This window comes from Hermetia illucens, chromosome 2 (genome assembly GCF_905115235.1).
Source record: "Hermetia illucens chromosome 2, iHerIll2.2.curated.20191125, whole genome shotgun sequence".
Taxonomy (NCBI): Eukaryota; Metazoa; Arthropoda; class Insecta; order Diptera; family Stratiomyidae; genus Hermetia; species Hermetia illucens.
Genome location: NC_051850.1, coordinates 160,334,851 through 160,361,098, shown reverse-complemented (window position 1 = coordinate 160,361,098; position 26,248 = coordinate 160,334,851). Strand labels below are relative to the sequence as shown.

Genomic DNA, 26,248 nt, shown 5'->3' with positions numbered 1-26,248 from the left:
TTTGTGTTTGATTCCGAACATTTCCTGAGTTGACTTGAGAAGGAAGCTTCTGCAATCCCTACATTTATATCCAAGCATGCAGGATGGATGAATATGAGTCAACATATCAGCATTTCGGAAGGATAAGTATGTCTATCTTATTTTTCAGTGCAGTTTGTTATCAGGCATAATCGACGAAATATAATGTGCTCAAATGTCATGAATTCCAGGAGCCTAATCCTTACCCAATTGCTCTAAATATCCTTTAAATTGTACTCAATGATTGCTCGTGTTTAAACTTTCTTGGGTACTACAGGAACGGACAAATTAGCCCGAACATTGTCAAAGTCAGAAGTGCTCACTATTTGAGCACTACAGAAACCCAGTACCGGCAGGTTTTGAAAGTGTGCAGGCAAGCTCCACCCCGTCGATTTCCGGCAAACCCAGTACATCAGTGGAAAACCTGACTACTCTGGCATCTAGTGCTTGAAGAGATAAGAGTAGAGGGGAAATGAGACCTATGCCGAATCCTTTTCGTGAGAGCTCGAAGCTTGCGAGGTAACCATCGTGGACAACTTTGCCCGTTGACAATCAAGCTACGTCGCGGGACTCGGAAGTGAATACGAATAGTCCGCTGGAACGACACCATCGCTGGTAGCGCAAAAGATAGACGTAAAAGTGAGCAACCCGGAACTGCGTTTGTTCACTGGGAGAACGCATAAGCTGTGTGAGTTCGTCAAGGAGGGGCAGAATATTCAGGAAAATATCAGGCCTCCAAGTTGTCCTATATTAAGCCACTCGAAAAAATGCCCAAGCATTAAATGCTAATACCCTGTTAAGGAGGTAGCTGGGAAAGGGAAAACGATGTAGAGACAATATCAACGAGCTCCTTTGCCGTGGACCTTCCAACCAGGGCAAAGTGGAAGACCGGCGGCGTTCTGCAAGACTATGACACAGTATTCTTTACGGACGGATCAAAGATGGCCTATGGAGTCGGCGCGGGGGCTTTCTCGAATACACACGGTGTATCCAAGTCGTATGGTCTCCCAGGTTTCGCCAGTGTATTCCAGGTGGAAGTACTGGTGATATTGGAAGGCTGTCGATGGCTGGAGCGTGATTCGAGCCCCAAGCGTAACATAGTCATTCTGACCGACAGTCAAGCGACCATCAATGCCTTGTACTCAATGACATCTTCCCGGCTGGTGGGGCAGTGCAGAGACGCGCTTAACCGTCTGGGCGGCACGCTCAAGGTCACTCTCCTCTGGGTTCCCGGGCATAGGAACATAGAGGGGAATGAGCGGGCTGACGGATTGGCCAGGCAAGGCTCTGCTCTTGGCAATCCCTCGGCGAATACAGTCGGTGATCCACTAGCGGCTGTCGGGGGCCGAGTCTACTCGCACTACCTAGCAGCCGCGGGCTTGAGATGACCAAGGCTTACAAGCTGTGCCAACTCAAGGAGAATTTGGCCCACTTATAACATAGCCCGATCACGAGAGCTCCTGTGTCAGACGCGTGCAAATGCATTCAAGATTACGGCGGTCTGCACGGGGCACTAGCCCATAGGGTGCCATACCGCTAGACTCGGCATACCCTACAACTCGCATTGCCGAAGCTTCGGAGAAGGAAGGGAAACCCTCATGCACTTTCTCTGCGATTGCCAAGCGCTGGCTAGAGTCAGGCTGCGGACACTGGGTAAACCATTCTTTGGGGACCTCAAAGAGATTTCTAGCTGCAGGGTTGGCGAGCTGCTTTACTTCGTGAATGCTACGGGCTGGCTCTGAAGATCCGAGCCGGCTGGACTCTGCCTCCCTGCTCCCATAACAACAGTCACGGTCTTAGGAGTTTGTGGTATCAAAACGCCGCACCAAAGCGCTAATTGGGCTCCTCGGAGCGGTCACTGATACCTACCTACCTACCCCATCAACGAGCTATTTGAATTTTTGTTTAGGATATGACGGTCACGTTTCCCCTGTCAGTCGCCTTTCTTGAGCTAGCAAGCATCCAAGCAGAAAAAAGCTTTTTCACCGTTGGTAATCCAACGACAAACCAGAAAAATGGAAAGGTAGGCAAGTACATAGATCGCAGTACGATTTGTATCAGACGAACACAGAAAGTCGATCTGATATTGGGAAAGGTGCTAGGTCAGCAAACGGAAGTTAAAACACGAAATCAAGAGATAAGAATAGAGTAGAGTTCCATAAAAAGGCTTGCCTGAAGAATCAGTGGTTAAATTTATTACAGCGAACAAGTAAGAATACGTCAGCCTTGTATGGGCTCAGTGAGCAAGTATCTCCAAAGAAACGCTCCGGCTGCTTCGACTTTGGGCCATTTTGCAGCAGCATGAGAAAGAGGCCAATTTCATAAAAAATTGCTGTGGAGCTCTAACATGCACGTTGTATAAGAGGGAAGGGGGAATAGACAGCCGGCACGTTGCAGATCGTAGTAAATGTCTAGCATACAGAAGGGTGCTGAATCGCACGGTTAAATGAGGTTGACAAATGTTAGTTTCAACCACTGCGAGGCAACTGAAGATCTGCTCCCACATACCATTCAAAAATCGAATTCAACGCTGCATATGGGCACATAGAAGACAAGCCATGCAAAAATCAATGCTATTCCCGGCAGTTGGCTTTGTAAAGTCAAAGTTTAACGTCGTCCATATCTACCGCTGTTAAGGTCCTCTTAGTGTAACAATGACGCAATATGTGGAAATGTTAGATAGCGTAGTGTTGGATGCAAGAGATCGTCAGCATCATCATCTACGGCGCAACAACCGGTATCTGATCTAGGCCTGCCTTAATAAGGAACTCAGGACGCCCCGGTTTTTCGTCGAGGTCCACCAATTCGGTATGCTTAAAAGCTGTCTGGCGTCCTGCCCTACGCCATCGCTCCATCTTAGGCAGGGTCTGCCTCGTCTTCTTTTTCTATCATATATATTGCCCTTATAGACTTTCCGGGCTGGATCATCCATCCATCATATGGATTAAGTGACCCGCCCACCGTAACCTATTGAGCCGGATTTTATCCACAACCGGATGGTCATGGTATCGCTCATAGATTTCGTCGATATGTAGGCTACGGAATCGTCCATCCTCATGTAGGGGGCAAAAATTCTTCGGTGAATTCTTCTTTCGAACGCGCCCAAGAGTTCGCAATTTTTCCTGCTAAGAACCCGAGTTTCCGAGGAATACATGAGGACTGGCAAGATCATAGTCTTCTACAGTAAGAGCTTTGACCCTATAGTGAGACGTTTCGAGCGGAACAGTTTTTGTAAGCTGAAATACGCTCTATTGGCTGACAACAACCGTGCGCGGATTTCATCGTCGTAGCTGTTATCGGTTGTGATTTTCAACCCTAGGTAGGAAAAATTATCAACGGTCTCAAAGTTGTAGTCTCAGATTTTTATTCTGCCCGTTTGACCAGTGCAGTTTGATATTGTTCATTGGTTGGTTTCTGTTCCTGACGTTGCCACCATATATTTAGTCTTGCCTTCATTGATGTGCAGCCCAAGATCTCGCGCCGCCTATACGACCTGGATGAAGGCAGTTTGTACGTCTCATTCTCAAACCAATTGCTTGGACCTTCATTAGCCGTGATAGCTATCTGGTACTCAGTTAGAATCACTATATTTTGCCATTGTAGTTGCTTTGTATATTGCTTACCCACTGGTTCGAGGTATGTTTTTTCTAAAACGATCCCAAACGAAAACATGGATTGGTACCCACGATAGAACATAAAACCTTGGAAACGCCTGCCGAACCAATACTAACAGCTTTACTATCAAACCCTAACTCCACTTCCACGTGCTGATCGTCGGGAATTCTTTCTGCACACGGAGAAAGCTGAAGGTTAGTCTCCCGCGCCTAAAAATGGGACAAATTGTACCAACTGGTCCTCCATGTTGGGGGATGCGTAAGGCTGACAACCCTACACGGAAAACAATTTGTTACCAATCCACATAAGGAGCCTCGTACTGGACAACCTGGATAACACAAAGACGAAACCGGCAACGAACGGGGAATAAAAATTTTCGCATTGTCTCATGAAACTTCCATTCCCTATGCAAATCGAATGCTGCCCAGCAGCTAGCCGATACTCTGTCGCAATATAGGGCTGATGTAACAGCATTACAGGAGATGCGTTGGACAGGGACCGGTTTCCTCGAGAAGAGTCGCTACACCATATATTACAGTGGCCATCCAGTAAATCATGTGCTCGGGGTAGGTTTCTTAGTCAGCCAAAAAATGAAACCTGCTGTTATCGGCTTTGAAAACATAAGCGAACGGCTATGCACTCTTCGCTTGCGAGGCAAATTTAGAAATATAAGCCTCATTAACGTTCACGCCCCTACTGAGGAAACTGCAGAGTCCAAGAAAGATAGTTTCTACGAGGCAATAGAACGAACCCTCAAAGCCTGTCGTAGGCATGGTATCAGGATAATACTAATATATATAGACTCGAATCACTATCCACTGCTCCGGCCTCGAATAACAACGCTACTTAGAATCCCTCTGGCAATCAGGTGAGATCCATAGCGCAGCGTAATACCACAATAACCGCAGTCAACGAAGGTCGTGCCGATAAACCATCAAAAAATGAGGAAGTGATCCGTGATTCTGAGATAAATGTGAGGGGTACGATCCTCTTGAAGTCCACCCAACTACTGACCCATGCTGACGATATTGACATCATGGGAAAAACGACCCAAGACGTACAAACTGCCTTCATCCAGATCGTGTAGGCGGCGCGAGATCTTGGGCTGCATATCAATGAAGGCAAGACTAAATATATGGTGGCAACGTCAGGAACAAAAACCAACCAACCAACAACATCAAACCGCACTGGTCAAACGGGAAGAATAAAGATGGGAGACTACAACTTTGAGACCGTTGATAATTTCTCCTATCTAGGGTTGAAAATCACAACCGATAACAGCTTCGACGATGAAATCCGCGCATGGTTGTTGGCAGCCAACAGAGCCTATGTCAGTTTACAAAAACTGTTCCGCTCGAAATGTCTGACCATAAGATCAAAGCTCTTCCTGTACAAGACAATGATCCTGCCAGTCCTCATGTATTTTTCGGAGACGTGGGTTCTTGGCAAGAAAAATTGCGAACTCTTGGCCGCGTTCGAGAGAAGAATCCTCCGAAGAATTTTTCGTCCCCTACATGAGGATGGACGATTCCGTAGCCTACATAACGACGAAACCTATGAGCGATACCATGACCTTCAAGTTGTGGATAAAATCCGGCTGAATAGGTTACGGTGGGCGGGTTATTTAATCCGTATGGATGAGGATGATCTAACTCGGAAAGTCTATAAGGGCAGAATCTGCCACAGAAGGAGCGATAGGGTTCGCCAGGATACTAGACATCATTTAGGGATATCCAATTGGTGGATCTCGGCGCAAAACCAGGATGTATGGAGCTGCTAATTAAGGCAGGCCTAGACCGGATACTGGTTATTGCGATGTTGATGATAATTTCCCTTATATGGTTGAATCTCCGCTGCTCCCCGCTTTCTTGGTTCCGATAATGATGGCTGGGTCTATCCTGAGCCTTCTTATGTGTCTCTTCTGGTTTCTGGCTTTCAGATAGCGCAGGTGCCATTTCGCATTTGCTTTACTGAGGCCTGTCTCCTTCCGGACGTCTGATATACTGGTCTCAGACGTGCTTTAGATTGTCCCAGCTTTTCGAGCAGAGACATTGTTGGTTGTAGGCCAATGTTCACCTTAGCTCCACTGCTTGCTGCTCCAACTTGTCCCTTTTTGGGTGTAATCATTTGGCTTCCAGTGTTTCGGAGGTGTGTCTCGGCCTGCTGGACCAGTTTGTGTGCGGTGCGGGGTCTTGCTTGCTTGTTGTTGTCTTCTTTGGGGGTTAGGAGGTCCGCCGTGCCATAGCCCAGCGTAGCACTGTGAGACCCTGTTCAAATACAATTAGTTACCACCGACTGTAAACTATTCAATGAGACCGGTTGGCATGACACCCTGCATTGAGTGAGACTTTTTTGATTCTCCAGTCTAGATTCGCGGCATTGCTAATAATATGGTCGCCTCGTATAGGGTGTGGCTATCACCACTCACTAACGGTCTTGATAGACGAGGGCTGCTGAAGAGCCTCATATCACCCTCGTAGAGTGGCATATCACGCTCAGCGGAAGACTGGTTGCCACGCAGGGAGACATATTCCAAGTCAATCTATCCTGCAGTTCATTGCTTGACACCCTCCACAGGGTCAGTCACGCGCTCTCAGGCACATCGTTGAGGGAGGAGCAGTGCTGGATGAGCCAATATGCCTTGTGATAATGATGCTGTTCGCGTCACTTACTATCATAACTGTATATATTGGCGTCTCGGGTTCTTGTACTGACAAAAGGGGCTTGCTTTGACTCGTCCGTTAGTATGGTTCCCAATTGAATGAGCGGAGAACCTAAGTTGCCATCGATGAGCTTAGGGTTGCTTCTTGTTTTTGTTGTTTTATACTTTGAGATTTTTCATAGTGGGCTAGCATGCCTTTGACACGGTAGTCATATGTATATTGAATTGGGGTTTTGATTGCCGTTCACCTTCGAGTTTCACCTCTGGTTCCCTAGAAGATTTTTCTTATTGAGTTCCCTCAACATTACAATCATCGAGAGAGTTGCGAGCAGAGTTTATTAAATATTTAGATAGCTAAGACATTAATGGAGTCAACTCTACTTGCTGGGTATCGGAGTATGGCAAAAATCCTTGGGATATTTGCTTAAGGCTCTTAGACCACAACAAAGATTACGGATCCTTGGGACGGGTAATGGGGCTAGTAAAAACCAGTAATGGAAAACACCGCGGATTGATTATGGCTAGCCTACTTTATTCATTTCGTTCTGATTTATTTACAAAATTATTTCTTACTTTAATTGCTTGATCAACAAATTACAATTTTTTGCAAAAAGCTAAATTGCATATTTAACAAAAATTCTTGGTTGTAATTGGGTCGCCTCGACCATTCTTGGGACATTAAGGGACAAGCAATGCGTATTCTAGTTTTGGATATAGAGATAACGGAACAGTGAGAATTGAACATCAGCTGATTTGTTACGTCATTAATCAGCTGATGTAACAGAACAACAGAAAGTAGCTGTCAACAAATTTGGTTGATGGGCAGACGTAAACAATGGCTTGATCCCTGGTTTCCGTGGTGCATATTCCAGTAGAATGAACGATTTTGAAAATAGTTTCATTACCAATGGCGACTTGATGCAGGTACTTTGCGTAGCTAACATTGTTGTTTATGATTAATCCTTTAATTGCACTGTCAGGATGTCGAATTGTTCCAACCGTCTGACGGAGAAATTCTGCCCTGCGAAGAACCAATCCCTCAAAGCCTCCACCTGGATCAGCTTACCGCCGAATTGCCAACAGCCAGGATATTCGTGAAGATTCCCAACAACTTCCTTGATCCTCAGAATTCCACGCAGTGTAAGGCCCAGCAAAGAGATGCCCAGAACCAGGAAGAGATCAAGTCAGAGCCGATTAAATTCGAGCTAGGCGAGAACCATCCTCCAGAAAACGCAATCCTTGTTAGAAGTGAACCACAAGGGGAAGCTGTGAGCGATATAGCCCCAAATTTGATTACCGCAAGGCCAAAGAACGTCGTCAAATGCTTTAAGTGCACTCAGTGTTTGTTTGCCAGCGCCTTTGAGAACCGTCTGAACCAGCATTTGAGCGAATCTCATCCACAACAAGCGGAAGTAAATGACATTAGGAGTAGTAACAACGTCGTCAAGAAAACTAGAAAATGTCCTGCGTGTGATAACGAATTTCTCGCGAGGAAGGCGTTGGAAGTCCATCTAGAGTTGGACCATGAAATGCCGATGAGTGAGATTCAGAACTTCATTGAGGACCGAAATGAAACTCACCAGCCCGCGCCAATGCCCGTTCCAGAGCAGCGACCAAACCGGATTTTCATTAAAAGTGTTGATGTGCTGCGACAACCCGAAACTAACTTCGTTAACACCGAGATCATCCAGCCGTTCTCGGATCCATCGCCTACGCTGGACAGTTGTCCACAAAGCGGCCCAATCTATATCGACCTCATCAACACAGATAGTCCGAGTCAAGTGATACTTCCTTCCTTAATATCTTCACATGAAAACTCCTCGGATGGAACCTTTCGCACAAATAGCTGTGCTCCCATTCCTGAGGACGTCAGCTCGCCAAAGCCGGCGCCCAATACTGCATGCAAGGCTAAAATTTACATAAAAAATGTCGACATTTTGAAGGAACCAATTTTGGTGCCGCCCATATCAGCTTATCCGTCCAACATCCTGAACGCGAATGACAAGTTAGAGCTGTTCCCGCTGGACGAAAATCAGTCCTCCCTGGACATTTACGACTTAAACACGAACATGCTGAAGACATCAAACTGCTTCAGCGGAACTGAATTTTCCGCTCCGCCTGCTTTTGAAAATTCGCAGAAGAAGTTGCCGAATGTATTGCATTTGCGTACGGTTGACGAACTGAATCTGATGAATATGAATGAAGTGCAAAATCTACTGGCACCCCTTCCGGAGCAAAGCACAAATAACAATCACATGACCCACCAAGCTTCGTCGATTCCTTCCTCTGAAAACTCCAAGAGTTCCGATGAAGTTCGGCTCCTTAATAACAGCACGCCTTACATCATTCCTGACCTGCCTTACAATGCAGACACCAGTTTCAGCATATCCGAGAACGAGCTGATGCCTGCGAACTGGAGTAGTTATTACAATTTCGAGGATCTTGAAAACGCTACGGTGACGCCGCTGAAATTACAGCCAGAATCCATACCAAATTCGACGCATTTCGATTTGAATACGCCCCAGCAGATTATAGACCTCGAAAATGATCAGGACATACTTTTCGTGTGTGCCCAGGAGCTGATAGCCGATAGCGGCGTGTTTAATTCTCCCGAAAAAATCCACGACGAGATTCTGTTTCCAATGTTCAACAAAGAAGAACATCCAAACACGGAAAATACCGAAAGTCAACGAGCTGAAGTTGTGGAAATAGAGGATGATCTAAACCAACAAGGAGCGATCGAAAACGAGCCTGAGAAAATGGAAACAACAACTGCTCCAGTTGCAGAGGGTAATGCAGCACCGATACCAGAGAAGGGCAGGATCTACGTGGCTGACAATCTCATGGAAGACCGCAGTGATAAAGTTGAAATCGAGTTGAGCACTATCCGGCGAAGTCGTGGAAGGCCAGTGGGGTCGAAAAAGACTGGCATTACAAAGTTGAGGAAATCTAACGCCAATGCATCCGCTGAAGACTTGGGATATCATAAATGTGATTTGGATTGTGCGTACAGGTTCAAGGACAAGAGCAAACTGGAGTATCACAAAAAATGCCATACGAGGTAAGTCACGGTTGATTTCTCATAAAGTTTTGGAAGATTAGAGGTAACCGTCCGTTAAAAAGTTCAAAACCTCAATTTCAGCCAAACAAAAAAAATATTGGCATCTGCATTTTAGACCATAAAAGAATAATTTTGATTGAATATCTGGTTAAGGGGGTGACTATCAATGTGGCAAGATATTTGCGGTACCCTAAAAAAATTGAAAAGGGGGAGATTCAGAATAAAAGGAAGAGAAAGGTAGTCTACATTTTCTTTAGGAATTGATGAGTGCTAATTCCGCCTTCCACTCCATGGTAAACTGGATCAGTTGGGAAGCAACTTACTTCTACGGTTGTGGTTACATTTCACGGCCAAAATGTTGGATATAAAAATAAAGTTACGAAATCAAGTTGAATCCGTTGCAATCTAATTTTATGAAAATTATACTTTGACATTTTTCTTCGCCCCAGTCCCATGTCAGAGCGTCAGCTGTTTCGGCGGCCATTGAATGTAGCGGTGGAGGCGAATTCATGTTGGTGCCTAGGTTCGCGCCTCCGATGTGCCACGCGGGTTCAGCGAAGCAAACCATCCGCGTGATCCTGCCAATTGGGGTCAACGGGCGAATCTGACGCTTCGCGAGCGCCCTTTCGAAGCAATCACTGGCTCGTCGAAGGCCTTCAGCCTCGACAAGGACACCTACTTGGGTCCACCTCGGACGATAAGTTTGAAGGAGTGCTCGCCTCGTTCCAGGACTTTAAAGGGGCCCTTGTATGGTGGTTACAGCGGCTTCTGAGGAGCGTCGACCCTGATGAGGACCTTATCACATGTCTCGAGACCCCTGGGGGTGTTGACCTCCAATATCGCGTGCCTGGGTGGTGGAGTCAGCCGCATCTTCGAAATCGCGTCCCTAAGCAGATGCAACATTCCCGAGTCGTTTAGCCCTACTCTGATGTTCAAAAGATGATCACCGAGGAGACGTAGTTTTTCCACCTAAACCATTTCCGCTGGGCTGGCCGCGAACTCCTCTCGCTGGGCTGTACAGTGGAGGAAAGGCAAGGACCGCAACCACGACGGATCCGTCGCAGGCCATTAGAGCGGCCTTCAGCGTCCGGTGCCAACGTTCCAGCATACCATTGGACTATGGATGGTATGCAGTAGTCCTATGCCGTTTAAAGCCAAAGAGCTTTCCTAACTCCACGAAAAGAGTAGATTCGAATTGCATTCCCTGGTCCATGATGATAACGGCTGGAACACCAAAGCGCGGAATCCATTTTCGACAGAGAGCTTCGGCACATGATTGCGCCGTAATGTCAGGCAGAGGTATTGCTTTAGGTCACTGCGTAAACATCTCGATAATTGTGAGGCAATACTTGAATCTGTGCAAATCTCGCAAAGGGCTGATGATGTCGAGACGGATGGTGTGAAAGCGCTTGGTTGATCAAAGGAACACACCTACTTCTTTTCGAACGTATTTATTGATCCTGCACTTCTGGCACGAGATGCACTGTCTGGCCAATGACTTTACGTCCTTGTTCGTGGACGGCCAAAAATATTTTTAGGTGACTAACCGGCTCGTCGTCCTGATGCCTGAGTGCGCAAGCTCGTGAATTGCATGGAATACTTCCCTGCGAAAATCAGCCGGAATGAATGTCCTGGGTCTCGCAGAGTAAGTAAGAGTTTGAGCCGAAAATAGGAAACTCCTTCAATTTATATTTGGAATTTACCTTCAGGCTTCGAAACTCTGCGTCGTCTTTTTGTGCCTCGGTGATTACCGTATAATCGACCGAGGCAGGGACTGTGACCTCCGAAATTCGAGACAAAGCGTCTGCAACAACGCTTTGCCGGGCTATTGTCTAAGCGCGAATGTGAGGGGCTTGTGGTCCGTGAATATAGGGAACGGCCTGCCCTCGAGAGAGAAATCGAATCAAAGTACGCGACCAATAGTTCACGATCGTAGGCCCTTTAGTTGCGTTGAACTGGGTTGAGCTGTTTTGAAAATAAGTTAAACGGTTGCCAGATTTGATTCACCCGTTGGTGCAGAGCGGCGTCTATGGCAGTATCTGCGGAATCGACGAACACAGCTACGGGAGCATCTGGCTGAGGAAATGCCAACAGTGTTGCCTCAAAAAGCTGTTGTTTGACTATCGCAAAACCGAATGCATGGACGGGCTCAGCAGACCACGCAATCTCGGGGGAGTCTTTAGTTTTGGGCCCAGACAAGTCAGCGTTCAGTATCGCTTGGTGATGAGTGGCTCTGGGCAAGAAATAACGGTAGAAATTGAGCATGCCCAAGGAGCTTCGCAGATCCTTAACCGTACTTGATAGTGGGAAACTCTTAATCGCGTCAACCTTGTATGGGTCAAGTTGGATACCGTCAGGGGTAACTAATTAGCCGAGAAATTCCACCTACTTCTGTAGAAATCTGCATTTTGCAACGTTTAAGACAAGTCCGGCCTCAAGTAGACGTTGAAAAATGCACTCGAGATGGTCTGAGTGCTTAGATTTGGAAGCAACCAAAACATCATCCATATATGCGAAACAAAGGTTTAAGTTTCGTAAAATAGAGTAGATAAACCTCTGGAAAGTCTGCGCAGCGTTGCACAAGCCGAAAGTCCTTCTAGTAAACTCGAAGAGTCCGAAAGGTGTGAAAATATCTTCAGGAGCCACAGGGATTTGGTGGTACGCCTTGGCTAGATTCAAAGTCGTAAAAACACGGCAATTCGTTAATGAGTGCGCGAAATCATAGATGAGTGGTATCGATCTAGAACTGTCTGAACATTCAGACTTGTATAATTTCCGCATGGCCTCCATTCGCCGTTTGGCTTAGGGACCATATGAAGCGGAGAGGACTAACAACTGTTCGATGGTCTGCAGATACCCCGTTTCATTACATTCCCAAACTCTCTGTTCGTAGCAGCAAGTTTCTTGGGTGAAAAAGGACGCATCCTTGAGGAGATTGGAGAGCCGGTGGTATTGATATGGTGCTGCACTTCGTGCTTCACCGGCTTGGAGAAACTATTTTCCGTTGTGATGTTGCGAAACTTTCGGAGGAATGCGCGAATGCGATAGCCGGCAATGTCCTCGAAAATGATCGGGAGAGTGTTATCTCGGTAGGTAGATATCTTCCATGACGTCTGTAACGAGGTTGCGGGGTCTATCAATGTTCTGTTCTGTAAATCAGCCAGTAGTCCATAGTGAAAAAGGAAGTGTGCGCCTAATATGGGGATGCTGATCTCCACTAAAATGAAGAACGTTCGATAGAGTCCGAGACTCACGTCCACCTGTCTATAGCCATAGGTGCTCATGGGAAATGAGTTCGCGCCGACTAAACCCAGGTTTTACGGAATAAGGGTGTTCGGACAGAGTACCGAGAGAACCGACACCTTAGCGCCAGTGTCGACCAGGAAGCAACATCTGCTTAGGGGGTGGAAGATTGTAAGGCGGCGTGGTACTGCTCGAGTAGCCGTCACAGAGGCACCCAGCGGGTCTAGATTTTTACTAGGCTAAGCTAAATTCCGGTGGTACATTTAGTCGCTTGAGCTTCATATTTCTGGTGGTACCAAGAAACCGTCGAGGCCAATGAGGATCCCGGCGTGATTATTCAAACGCCCCTTCGGGAAGCATACCTCGACCGTGATTGCGATCGAGATCTACCTGCCGAATGCAAAGTACCTACCGCCGTAATGAGCTTGGCGACCGGGTCGGCCAATGTCGTCACCATCGACTTCAGTTCGTCGATTTCCCGAGTTGTCTCGGGAAACTTCCGCGACCACGGGGCGCATGTACACCTCGTGCATTTTGTCGGCCGTGGCGGACAACACCTCCAGCGATCCCGAGTCCGCGCAGGCCAAGATGGTGTGGGTGCTCTCCGCGAGTCGCTGCAGCCAGAGAGATTTTAGCAGCTCCGAGCCGACTGTATCCCTACCCAGCTGCTTCATTTCTCGTAGCAACTGGCTGGGTGGTTTAGCTTTGCTTCCTCACTCACTGAAAGACCGATAAGCGCGTGGCTGAACCTTGTGGCGTCCGTCATAACGCCGCCAATTTGCCTCTTCGTGTTGGCATAAACTGCAATCCTCAAGTGCAATTGATTGGTTGGCTAAAACGATCCTATGGCTCTTGAACCAGAAATATATAAGGACAGTCCTGCAACTATGCCAGCTTTACCGCCAGTAGATAGGTAGAAGGTTTGGCATGCTGGAGGTTGATTTGACTAACTCTTATATTTATAGCCATAAGTGCAGTCTAATATGAAAACCGCCGCTGAACTGAAAAGACTGCTGCGTTCAGTGTGGATTTCACCGAGTTTACCAGCTTGTTCTCATCTTCAATTGAAAGTTCCGTATTCTTGCGTCCGATTTCTCTGGATATCGCCACACTTGGTGGTGTAGCAACGTTCATGTCCTCATTCATAAGAAACTCCGCCTTTTTTCGCAGTGCCTTCCGTTGTCGTTGGCTAGAAGCCCTCCCAGGTTCACGGAGGCCGGGCTGCATCGATCTGTTTTCACATATCGGCATTAAACAAGTTGCGTCCACATTACCAGCTTCCCTTTCTTCCGTTTTTCCGGGTACAGGCGGAGGAGAAGGTTCTGACAGGCAAGCCTGTAGTCCCTTCTCCTTTGCGGCTAAAGTTTCCTTCTGGCGAGCCTTCCTCCCCGTATTTTAGAAGAGTTAGGCAACAGTGTGACCGACAGGCCTCTCATTAAGGGAGTTGTTGTACTCTCCTTTTTGGCTGACCGCGCCGTAGACACCGGGTGTAAGTTTTCCACGATTTTCGGACGCAGGAAGCTTGAGATCGCTTGCACTTTGACTGGGTCGGGCTGTATTCCGGCAGGGGAAATGGAGTGGCCGAGGAATCTCACCTGTGCCTGGAGGAACTTGCATTTCTCAACGTTTAGGACTAAACCAGCCTCAAGGAGACGTTGAAGAATACACTCGAGATGGGCTAAGTGCTCAGACTCTGTGGAAGATGCGACCAAAACATCGTTCAAATATAAGTCGAGGTTTCGCAGGACTGAGTGAATGAACCGGAAGGTTTGTGCCGCATTGCACAACCCGAAAGTCATCCGTGTGAACTCGAAGAGTCCAAAGGGTGTGCATATTGCCGTCTTTGGAATGTCTTCTGGAGCTACAGGATTTTGGTGATACGCCTTGGTTAAATCCAAGGTCGAAAAGATGCGGCAGTCGCAAAGTCGTGGATGAGAGGAATAGGATATCGGTCTGGAACAGTTTGTGCGTTTAGCCTTCTGTAATCCCCACAGGGGCGCCATTCGCCATTTGGCTTAGGGACCATGTGGAGTGCGGAAGAGCAACAGCTATCCGAAGGTCTGCAGATACCCTGTTGCATAACTTGTTCAAACTTTTTCCCTGCAATAGCCAGCTTCTGGGGTGGTAGGGGACGCACCTTCGAGAAGATCCGGGAACCAGTGGTGTTAATGTGGTGTTGCACATTGTGCTTCATTGGTTTCGAGAGACTACGCTCGGTAGTAATCTGGCTGAACCTTTGGAGTAGTGCCCGAACACGAGAGTCGGTAATGTCTTGTAAAAGTACGTAAAGATTGTAACTTGGGTGAGATGCCATTTGGCCCGACGAATTAAGGTTGGCCTACGGGATCTATAAGAGACTTGTTTTGCAAGTCCACCAGCAACCCATAGTGACACAAGAAGTCTGCGCCTAGTATGGGGAAGCTGACATCCGCCAGGATGAATCGCCATAGAAACCTCCTACGCAAGCCAACACTAATGTCCACTTGCCTATACCCGTAGGTGTTGATTCGGGAGGAATTTGCTGCCGCCAGTTTCAATGGTTGCGGAAAAAGCCGATGATGCCGGGGTACGGGAAGAACTGAAACCTCCGCAGCAGTACCTACGAGGTAGTTACGCCTGCTGAGGGAATTGAAAATCGTTAGGCGAGGTGGTGCTTTGTACATTTGGTGGCTTTCTCGCCGAAACTGCGGTGGTACCAACAAATAAATTTCGAATGTTGCTAATCCTGCTGCGCCACAATGATACGTGCCCATCCTGTAATAAGGAAGCGGAATCCACGGGACATTTCCTATGTGAGTGCCACGCCTACAGACGCATCAGACATCAGATTTTGCAGCGGGTAGCATCACATCCACTAACGGAAATCCTGCGATATATAAACAAATTCAGGTTAGACGGGGGAATCGAGTACAATGGACCACTAGGTCTGAGTGCTTTGTTTCTCGCCCACCTCAAACCCTCCTAATTAACCTACATATTTCCTCTTTAAATATCACTTTCACGTCTTTCTTTTCAAATACTTTTCCATTTCAGTTCCTCACAAAAAATGCTGTGTCCTGAGTGCAACCAAAATGATTTTTGTTCATGGAACACTCTTCACACTCACTTATGGCGGCAGCATAAAATCGACATGGAACTCTACAGTTGTGAATTCTGCTCCTTCAAAACGCCCATTCTGTCTCGTCTGACGAATACTCACATTAAAATTCACTCGGACGATCGGAACTTCAAATGTGATCAGTGCAACAAAGCCTTCAAAAATTCTAAACAGTTGAAGGATCACCGAAGGCTGCACAGGCTGTCAACATTACCTCAAGAGGCTCATGTTTGCCAGGAGTGCAACTCCTCTTTTGGACGCCTTAAAACGTTGAGGGAACATATCAAGAAAAAGCACACGGAGAAGGAGGGTAGCACGACGGATGTGAACGCGACAAGATTGCAATGTGATAGATGCTCCTACGACACTGTTGACCACAATGCCTTGCGGAGACACAAAATGACCCATGAGAATGGAAAGCAATACCAATGTCAATTCTGTGATTATATGTGCATTCAGAGTACCATGTATCAGAAACATATACGGCAGAGGCACCCGGAGCATGCATCAGAAGTCATTCTTCAGTGCGCGCATTGCAATTTTTGCACGATAAATCGGCGGTATTACAACGTTCACATCGCCAAGCATAAGAACGTCTCCACCCCCGAGATGAACACGTCAAGCTGTGATAATGCCCAAGATTGCTCAGACGATCGGGAAGAAGAAACGAGCATGCAGGCAGCCTATGTATTAGCGGAAGCCGTGAGCGGTAGTTTTGACAAGGACGACTACCAAATTATGGACCTGGACCGGAGCAGCGTGATCGACCTGTACGACGACAGCAACAGCTTACGAATTCTCGATCTGGACCATAACAGCATCCACTGCGAAGTGGACAACAGGCACAAAATAAAAGTCAAGAGCGATTCCGTGTTGACGGACCCCAGTAAGTTTTGTACGCTAGAACCTATCCCAATGCCAGATCTGCAGATCCTGTAGCTCATAGACTGAATAAAAACACGGAGTTATGTAAAAACCAGTTACTTGTTTATATATTATAGTTTATAATTACAAAATACAAAAACAGTACAGTAAGATATTGTTTTTGAGGATCGAGGGGGGTAGGGGTAGGGGTCGCTACATAGAAATAACAATTTTACAGAATAAAATTAGGAAATATTTAGATGAAATGAAAGCAATCGATTATGCATAGTAATCTCTCTCAGTAATAAATAAATGCTTTGCGATTAGTCAAAGACAAGAAAAATCATTAAAATAGTTCGTAAACGATTAAAAATCGATTTTTTTTAAACTTAGGCGAAGAAAGAAGAAAGGTTACGACAAGTACAAAGCATACTTTTGTGATTGTTGATTTCTTTGTTTGATTCTTTGTTTCGTTCTTGTTAGCAAAATATATATATAAAAAGTGGGTACACGTGGAAGCGTGTGTAATCCTAGTTGTAAACGTAGTTAAAAAAAAGCAACACAGCAATTAGAAAAGTCCACGCTCTTTCTTTAAGTTGGTTTGCTTCCAAACGGGAAGCTGATCGAATTCTTGTCTCGTTATCCCTAGAGCCGGCACAAACTCCGAGTCATTTAAGTACAGTTCCAGCCGCGTCGGCTCGACACCCTCCGGGAGCGGGCGTTGTTTTAAGACCGCCAACGGATATTCCTTTTGTGTGAGCTGCGAGAGACACTCAGCTATGGGGGTTGGATCCTTGTTACGTCCGTCCTGGAATGGAGAAAAAAATCAAGTAGGTTAGAAAGAATGTCGATTATGTTTTCAAATTCAGAAATTCAGTTGAAATCAGATTTAATTAATTTAAATGTAAGCCTGACATGAGCAAGCAGATTGAGTATATAAATCAACGCCGAAAGCCGAAAAGTCCCCCCTCCCACTACCCGAAAAGCGGGAAGTGAGGGTGGAACATACTTCGAATAGGTATAGAGTTAATTGGAGATCTCAACCGACAGCCAACATGTTGGACAGCAATAGGCTGTTATGCAATGAAGATACAGTCTTGAGAACAGAAGAACAGTGAAAGATTTGTAGATTTCTGGAATTTAAACCATCTATCTATTAAGCTTTTCAGAGTATAAAAAGACAGTTTCGCAAGATGAAGAGGAATACTTCCCAGAATACATCTTATATCACTTCAGTTAGGCCCAGAATGTTCAGCTTATAATATATCGCTTGAATTCTCGATGAAGTTGAGGAAAGCGAGCAACCTGAAGGCTCTCGACACCCAATGCCGTTGTCGATGAGCGTTCGCATATTCCAGAGACCAATTTGTTTCTAGTCGACTATAAATTGCGGTTCTGGGTCAGGAACGCAAAGATAAAAGTGTTCCGCTCTGCAAAACTGGATGACGATCTAGATCCAATCGACGCCGCCAACCAACTGTTGGAGGAGAAGGCGATGAACGGTCCGACGGGGACTGACGAATCCTCCACGCAAGTAGATCATGCTGAGGGTAACGCAGATAAATCTGCACCACTCGAAGTGCGCCTTGGCTAACTTGCACTAACACAGGAGCCCTGATTCGGAGGTGACCGAACCATCAAAGGGTTCCAAAGCAAATATTTTAATTTATTCCACAGCATAGGAGACGCTGATCAGGACAGACCAAGAGCATGTATTCTGGGGAGGAGGAATCTGCACGCTTTTCTGTGTCCGAACCTGAGCTCCAGCGACCTAGTCGTGGTCAAGTTGGAGCAGGCGGGGGCAGAGGACGTGTATATTTCATCGGCTTACATGGCGCACGAACGATCAGCTCCGCCAGAAGAACTACAACATCTGACGAACACCATAGCAACAAAGGTCAACCTGTTGATAGACTGCAACGTCAATGCAAGGCATACGCTTTGGGACAGTTCGTATATCAACGAGAGAGATGAATCATTCTTTGATGTTATTATTACTTCAAACCTATCGGTGTGTAATAGGGGCAGTACACCAACCTTCTATTTCCCCTGCTCGGAGAACTGTGACGGTTGGGAGGAGGTCTTTTATATCACCCTAATAACCGACAATGGGATTCTTAGGGTGGATGATTAGAGAGGGTCTGACCAGAGATTCTTGTCGGATCACAGTTGGATACTTTTCAGTCGAGATCTCGTCGCAGAGGTCTCCAAACCCTTCAGCGACCCCAGGAAGATCGACTGGAGAAAGTTTGGTCTAGTAATTAAAAACAAACTCGCCCGTGCGCAAATTGGTAAGATTGGCCCGACAGACGAACTGGAGGCAAAGGTCGGCGCTCTGGAAAAGGCATTTAGGCATTTGATACCGCCTTTAAAGTCTCGTGCCCTACTAAGTACAGCAAAAAGACACTGCCAACCAGGCGGAATGAAGATCTCTCCAGTCTCAGGAAGCTGACCAGAGAAATTTTCAACATCTGCTACAGGCATAAATACTGGCAGCCATACAAGGACTGCCTGAAGAAGTACAAGTCGGCCATCATAACCGCCAAGAGGCGGTCTTAGTTGGACTATTGTCAGAACATCGAAAACATCAGTAAATCCGCGAGGCTCAATAACATTCTGTCCAAGGAATATAAAAGCCCATCCTTTCTTAAAAAGTCGGAACGCTCCTGGTCGGAATCTTCTAGTGAAACCTTGGAGCTGCTGGATCAAACGCACTTTCCCGCCAGCGAGGAGGACTATGAGTCAGAACCTTGCTTGGAGGGTTTGCGGCCACCCCAGCTGTGCGAGACTATCAAATCGGTAATTACCGCGGATAAGATCGGCTGGCTATAAACAGCTTCTCCGCATATCAATCTCCAGACCCAGTCATGCTTCAGAAGTAGCAGGAAAGAATTGTTCCGTGGCTTGTTGAGATTTGCCGGAGCTGCATCTCTTTAGGATACGTACCACAGTCCCGGCGACGCATACACGTGGTTTTCATAACGACAGCGGGCAGGCGCGGTCATAAGTCCGTGAAGGACTTTGACCAATCAGCCTGACTTCTTTCGTGCTGAATACCCTACAGCGCGTTCTGGACATCCACTTAAGGACAATTATAGAGAGAACGCCTCTTTTTAAGTCCCAGTACGCTTACCTCAGAGGGAAATCCACAGAAACCGCTCTCCACGAGGTAATTGGCACGGTTGAGTGGTGGTGGATTCACCGCATGTGCAGGTGCTACTGGGGCTCTGCAGTCCTGCCCGGCAGATGTTCTCAATGTACTCCTGCATCTCCTCCCCCTAGACCTCCACATTAAATACGTTGCAGCGTGGAGTGCCGTCAGACTATGTGACTCCGGATGCTGGGTAGCGAAGTCCTACGGTCACAGTTTTTTTTTTTTGGAGTAGGGTAGGTGAATGCGTTTACGCGCAGAGTGTTGGACTCCCGCAACAGCACGCTGGCGGACTACCAACTAAACACCTCCCTGCCATCAGAGAACTAGCCTGGAACCGTTTGACACATTACTTCGGGCTAGCCCTACCGCTCTCCTGGCTTTGGGAGCTTTCAAATCAGGAAATTCCTTTCACCAACGGGAGGGGAGGAGAGAAAGGGAGTTGTTGTTAGTTCAGGGAACCCCTTACCGTCCGATCCCTCCGCCGGTCGAGTTCAATCTTCTTCGTAATAAGAAGAGCCCGAACATAATGCGCAATACGATTCCAGTTGCCAGCGCTCTTCAGCATCTCTCTGACGATGTTGTCTGGAGAGAGCTCCCCTGCGTCTGCATAAAGCTGCTGGTGTAGACCATCCCACCTCTCGCAAGAGAAAAAGGTGTATTCAGCGTCATCCGCCACTCCATTGCAGAACACACAGTCAGGAGATCACGCCTTCCCAATCTTGTGCAGGTAAGACTGAAAACCTCCATGCCCAATTAGAAGTTGGGTAAGGAAGTAATCAATCTCACCGTGCCTTCTGTTCAACCATGGGTCTAACTTGTCGATGAGCCGCGCAGTCCTCTGGCCCCTTGACTCATTTTGCCAAGAAAGTTGCCGCTCGCTAAGGATGCGTTGACATTCTTTACGGGCAACCACTTCCCTTAAGTTTTCGCCCTTACGGCGATAGATAGCTTTGCGCTCCTCGGCAAGGAGGGAGGTCACAGTAACATCATAGACAAAGTACCTAGGGAATTGCGGGCATTCCCCATGGACTATGCCACACGCCAGCTGGACTTCATGAGAAACTTTGCTGTGGACTTTCCAACCAGTGGAAAACCGGCGGCGTGTTGGAGGGTTATCTCTGATAAACTCAGTGTACACAGTTCCAATCATCAAGAACTGAATAGAACCATAGGAGATTATTTCTTTTGAGGATTAGCGTTGGTCGCTCCAGTTAATGTTGGCCTGCAGTAGTTGCATATTAGTGCGTAGACCACTCGTTCATGGACAAGATGCCGGGATTTTCGAAAATAAAAAAAGTTGATAATTTCAATTTCAATTTCACCTTTTCAGACGCAGCTTCACCTGTATTGTTTTGGGAGTACTCTTAGGACATAGGTGAGACATTGACAAATATTCTCTTTGAACCAGATGAAACTTCCTGACGTTTTTCGGTTCTCATAAGAGATTATCACGGAGTCGATCAATAATAGTTTGAATTGTTTGTCAGTCGAACGCTTCGAGAATGCTGCGAGTCTCAAATAAACTTGAAATAAGCCTGTAATTGCATAAATCGAAAAAGACCTAACGTAGACATCCCCTTAAAAATTGGTTAAATCAACCAAATCAAATGGAGTATGATTGCCAGTTACCCCTTGGTGGGATATAGTACGACAACCACACCCACGTGTCATCGCTTCGCGGTTACCTGAAATGCACTTCAGTTATCCCCACGACTTCTCAAGACGTCTGAACTCCTTCTCTACTGTTTTGCGCCATTCGTCGTTGGAAGAGCGGATTCCACTGCATGGTGTAGCCAGCAATGCAATTGTCGCCCCTCTTTAATATGTGGCCTGCCTGTCCATTGCCACTTTTGCCTTTCCATCACATTGTGTACGAGTATCTAGTTTGTGCGCTAAGTTTTTCGTTTTTAATAGTGTCAGACCAGCGTACTCCGATGATATGACACAGACAGATATTGACGAAAGCTTGGGGTTTTTGAGTAACAATGGAGTTCACTTTCCATGCTATTATCATATAGCAAGACAGAAAGAATACTAGCACAGAACAGTCTCAACTTGATCCTAGTGTTGAGATAACTGCATTTTCAGATTTTAGGCAAGGCAACGAAAGCTGATCTAGCGCTGTTAATGCACCGGGCAGTATCCAGTTTGGTGCCACCATCAGCACAAACCACACTTCCTCGATATACAAATTGATCGACAACTTCGATGCTCTGCCCATTAATGCTGATTGGAAAAGTGTCCTTATGACATATCAGACTGAGAGCCATGGTTTTGTTGATGTTTATTTTCAATCCAACTCTACTTGCTTTTCTTTTCAATTCAGGGCCATTTGGACCATTTGCCATTTGTTTGAGGAAAGATGTCATTGTCCATTGAACTCCTCCACGTCCTGCGGAGCCCAAAGAACGTCACCGATAATAAGAAGAAATAATGTCGGTGACGAGACGCAACCTTGGGGACTCCCCAAGATCCTCGATACAGCACATGACATTTTGCGCCATCATATCTCGCTCTGATAATAGCTATTATTTTCCCCGAAATACCTCTCCTGCGTAGAGCACTCCAGATACACTTTTTGTTCACGCTGTCGAAATCGATGAAAAACAGGTGAAGTGAAGATTTAAACGTCGCGCACTATTCCAAAACGACCCGTAGACTGGTGGTCAAAGCAGGAAGATCCAGAACAGAAATCAGCCAGCTCTCTGTCGACCAAGCTTTCGAGATGTTCTATGATGCCTTCCAGGATGATTTTAGCTATTGCCTTCGCGAGGGCAGGGAGTACACAGATACCTTTCCAATTATCACACTCAAAACGGATGCCCTTCTTTGGAATCTCAACGATCATCTCCTTCCCTCCCAAAGGTTTCGGATTTCCAGGATTTCCATACGAGTGGAAATAGTAGATCTGCAGTATTTGCACGAGCAGCGATAAACAACTCTGCGACCTTATGGAAAGCTATGCGTTCGTACAATATATCATCAATGACGAGACGGTGGAAGCTGCAGAAACTCACAAACCTCTCATCATTATCGTTACTGTCGCTAAGATTGTACTTCCCCATTCGGTGTCCGAGTAACGCCAGCTTGGCGTTCAGATCACTGATGCTCTTGGAACGCTTCCCTCTCCACTATATCGGAAGTTTCCGTTGGTGCTTAGCATTGTACAATTGTGATGCTCCTTAACTTGGACCGGAATCTTGTAGACAGAAGTCTGTCAGAAACCGGCTCCCAGGTCAAGAGAGCGCAGCTTGCGGTGGCCATCAGAAAAAAACTGATATTGGATTCGCGTCTGGCTTTCCAGAGTACAAAAGGACGTTGCCCCAAGAGGGAGGGAAGTACTCTCTAGGCTTCCATCATCTTACTTTGCTTAGCCCCAGAATGACCAGCTTATATCGTTGGATTTCTTGCTCGAGTTGGGGAAAGTGAGCAACCTGAGGACTCCTGCTACCGTTGTCGAGGATCGTGCGCATATTTCGGAAAGCAATCTTAGGCCCTTCTTCGTTAGCCAAAGGTAGCGTGCGTGGTCGGTCCGAGGCGTTGTTGACTTTTTGCTAGCAGAGTAAAGTTTCGAAATTTTCAGGTTGCTAGACCACAAATTTGTATCCCTTTTATTCGTATCTTACAACAAGCAGGAAAGGCTTTGAGTGTATTCTTGATTCCCAATTTACAGGGCTCGTTCTATTAGCTTTAGCACGGGGTCGTGCTGAAAATTTAGCGAATCATCCTATTATCTCTTTAGCTTCAGCTATTTTATTGGGTGGATTTCGAGAAAACTACCGGGGAAGGGGGAATCAAACTATCATTTCCTCTCCTTTTTCCCCGCACGGCTGAGTATACGATTGCTGATTTCATCCTCATTTTCAAAAATCAAAGTGTTTTGAGACATAAAGAGGTGACTGCATCGGGCCAAGTAGGTTGTCAAACGAGATTCATTTGATTGGTCAGGAAAGTTGGGAGGATCTTATGCTATACAGAAGTTGGTTCCACAAACTGAATAATGCCGCATCACTGGCGCTAACATCAAATTTTAGATAATAAAACAACTCACCTGTAAATTGATCTCCTTAATATCGTTTCTATCCTCCCAATAAGGGAAAAGGGATTTGAATTCAAGTGGTTCAAGTCCAGCCCAAACCACATCACCGTTGATTCCTCCAAATGTTGGATCTTTGTTGTCTCCGTCGTCTTCATCGCTCGACGATGAACTGCAAGAGGCTTCACTACCCGACGATAAAGTTCGACACTTATCACCAAACTTTGCTTTCCAGTACGAAACAGCAGTCTCTAGTGCTGCACGCCTTTCCGAGATCCACCGATTAACGCCGGAACGGTTCTCAATATTGGGGTTTTCAGATTCATCGTCGCTAACTGTAGGATGGAGATAGGAAAAAGTAAGGACCATATATTTAGATTTAGATAAAACGTGAGGGATGAAGTTAAGTTCCAGTTTCAAGGACAAGGGGATACTTACTCTTCAATCCGTCCAGCGGCCACCAACCGAGCCACATCCACAGCTTATCTCCATCATCCACCATAAAGATCGTGGGCTGTCGAGCGTTATACAGGAGAGACTGTGTGAATGGGAAGGGACTAACTAAATCCTTCGTCCTAAGACTGTACATAATTTCAGTTGCCTTAAACACTCCTTGGGTGCTTGAGAAGTGAAACAGACGCGGCGTGTAGTTGAAATCCTTAACACAGGATTTCATTGAATAGAAAGCGGTCTCATCAAGACCATTGGATAGTGCGTTTTTAAATGCTTCAGTTTCTCGACTCTCATTGATTTCATCTATCCGAACAGAGCTGACATCATCTGGGAACAGATCACGGAACTTCTGCTCCTTTATAATTTCCGCGGCGTGTTTAGCCACATCTTTTGTGTGCGTTAGGCTCTTACAGCCATGCCAAATAAATACTTGTCCCAATTCACCATTTATAACTAATATCGATGCACGAGACCTTAATTGATTAGAATCACAGTTAACTTCTTTGAGAACGATTTCAGATTGATCGTTCCCGGTTATAATATACATGCGCCAATCTGACCGCCTTGCCAGGCATTCGTCACGACGTCCTTTGTGCTGAAACAGTATTCTGAATAGGCGTATGAAGGCAGGGAATTCGTCACCTTGCGATACGCGCATTTGTGAACCCTTCTCCTTGTCCAGTTCGACCGTTAAGAGAGCAGCTGCACCTTTTTCGTTAGCACTTGCGTCTGTACCCTGCCAGCAGAAGTAGACGCATCGGTCGCGTCCGACAGCTATGCTACGAGAAGATATTCTTCCACTTAGCTCGCGGACCGTAACAGAAATTTGATACATCCAACGAATGATATAGCTCTCAGCAGAATAGAAATGGCTGTAGTTGGACTCGTTCTCCTCTTCGAATGAGTACTCATTTATTTTCCATTTGTTCACAGACTTTGATTTGATGTCGTAGTGCCTCATACTGTCGTCATCGTAGTAGAAGTTTCCGCGGCCCAAATTACTGCCTTCTAGGACCAAATTAGGTTCCTCATAAGGTTCTCCCTTGAAGAGTGCATTTCCATCGAGGCTCCGGATAGCGGAGACACCGTTCAAAAGATAATCTTTCTCCAAATCCTCCCGTTCGCATTCAGGCCAGTCTGCAAACTTCTCCTTGAATAATACTGTCTCCATGTGTTGTGTGACTTTTGCCAGGAGGCACCATTCGAACCTCTCAGACTGTTTCGGTGCCTTATAGTTGCTGCGGTCCCCTGCGATTTGAGAGAAGTTCAGAGGATTTAGAGCGCATGCCTCGTAGTCAATCTTCTGTGTTGAGTACTGTTCCTGTGCAAGACGAATCGCTGCCCTCTTATTGTCAGGCAAAGCATTCTTCCCGTTCCAAACATACATTTCACTTCCAAAGTCGAAGACCAGGACTTTCTTTGGATCGAGCATTTCAATTTTTGGTACCGCTCCCCAATACTTTTCAATCGGGACTAGAGAATCATCGGCGAATTCATAAATCATATTTGTTTCAATCAAACTTGTCTCGAATAGGTCATCCTCATCAGCGTGCCCACAATCGGGAACTTCGTAATCCTCCGGCTTTTGGAGTATCGACCAGAATGCCCTCCAATGGCGGTCGGTTCCGCCACGTCCGTCGTTCAGGATAGTCTCCGAGTTGGCAGTGCAACCCATATCCTTATTTTCAATTAGGTATGCGCAGATTTTCTTACTTCGTGAGATCTCAATAACGTTGGCAAATGCGCCTACGTAGCGGTAGAGTTTGCTTCCTGAAATCAGGATAAAGCAGTCTCCTCGGTTAATAGAGGTGTAAACTGACTCAACGAGTCTGGTCTGAACATGGGTTCGACCCTTCACGTGGAGCAGCATTGTGGGCTTGTACGGCAAAAATGATTGATTTAATGGCAACGAACTTGACTTTAGGCTGACCGATTTGAAATCCTCGACACTAGCCAATCCAGCTAATGCTTCGACGGCGAGATTGCTATTTTTGGCAACTGTAAAAGGAAGGAAACATTTAAAGTAGTTTTTCTAAATTAACTAA

General features: G+C 46.4%; 2 protein-coding genes across 13 annotated transcripts in view; one reads left to right on the top strand and one right to left on the bottom strand.

The window, feature by feature from the left end:
* Window positions 1-7,084: 7,084 nt before the first annotated feature.
* LOC119649164 lies at window positions 7,085-16,670 on the top strand. The gene is made up of 3 exons (XM_038051189.1): window positions 7,085-7,219; window positions 7,276-9,356; window positions 15,633-16,670. The coding sequence occupies exons 1-3, from the start codon at window positions 7,172-7,174 to the stop codon at window positions 16,633-16,635; spliced, it is 3,132 nt and encodes a 1,043-aa protein (XP_037907117.1). The 5' UTR covers window positions 7,085-7,171; the 3' UTR covers window positions 16,636-16,670.
* LOC119649162 (supervillin) overlaps window positions 16,662-26,248 on the bottom strand; it is an 838,258-nt gene continuing 828,671 nt past the window's right edge. For all 12 annotated transcript variants that reach the window (XM_038051179.1, XM_038051177.1, XM_038051182.1 and 9 more), the window contains 3 exons: window positions 24,189-26,201; window positions 23,766-24,085; window positions 16,662-17,368 (listed from right to left, as the gene is read on the bottom strand). In XM_038051179.1, the coding sequence (XP_037907107.1) occupies window positions 17,129-17,368; window positions 23,766-24,085; window positions 24,189-26,201 (2,573 nt within the window). In that variant the 3' untranslated portion in view covers window positions 16,662-17,128. The remainder of the gene's footprint in view (window positions 17,369-23,765; window positions 24,086-24,188; window positions 26,202-26,248) is intronic.

Bases quoted from the DNA above. Each gene is read 5' to 3' on its own strand.
- LOC119649164 (XM_038051189.1), top strand. From the start codon at position 7,172: ATGAACGATTTTGAAAATAGTTTCATTACCAATGGCGACTTGATGCAG. The intron at 7,220-7,275 runs GTACTTTGCGTA...TTGCACTGTCAG, and splicing joins CCAATGGCGACTTGATGCAG to GATGTCGAATTGTTCCAACC. The intron at 9,357-15,632 runs GTAAGTCACGGT...TTTCCATTTCAG, and splicing joins CACAAAAAATGCCATACGAG to TTCCTCACAAAAAATGCTGT.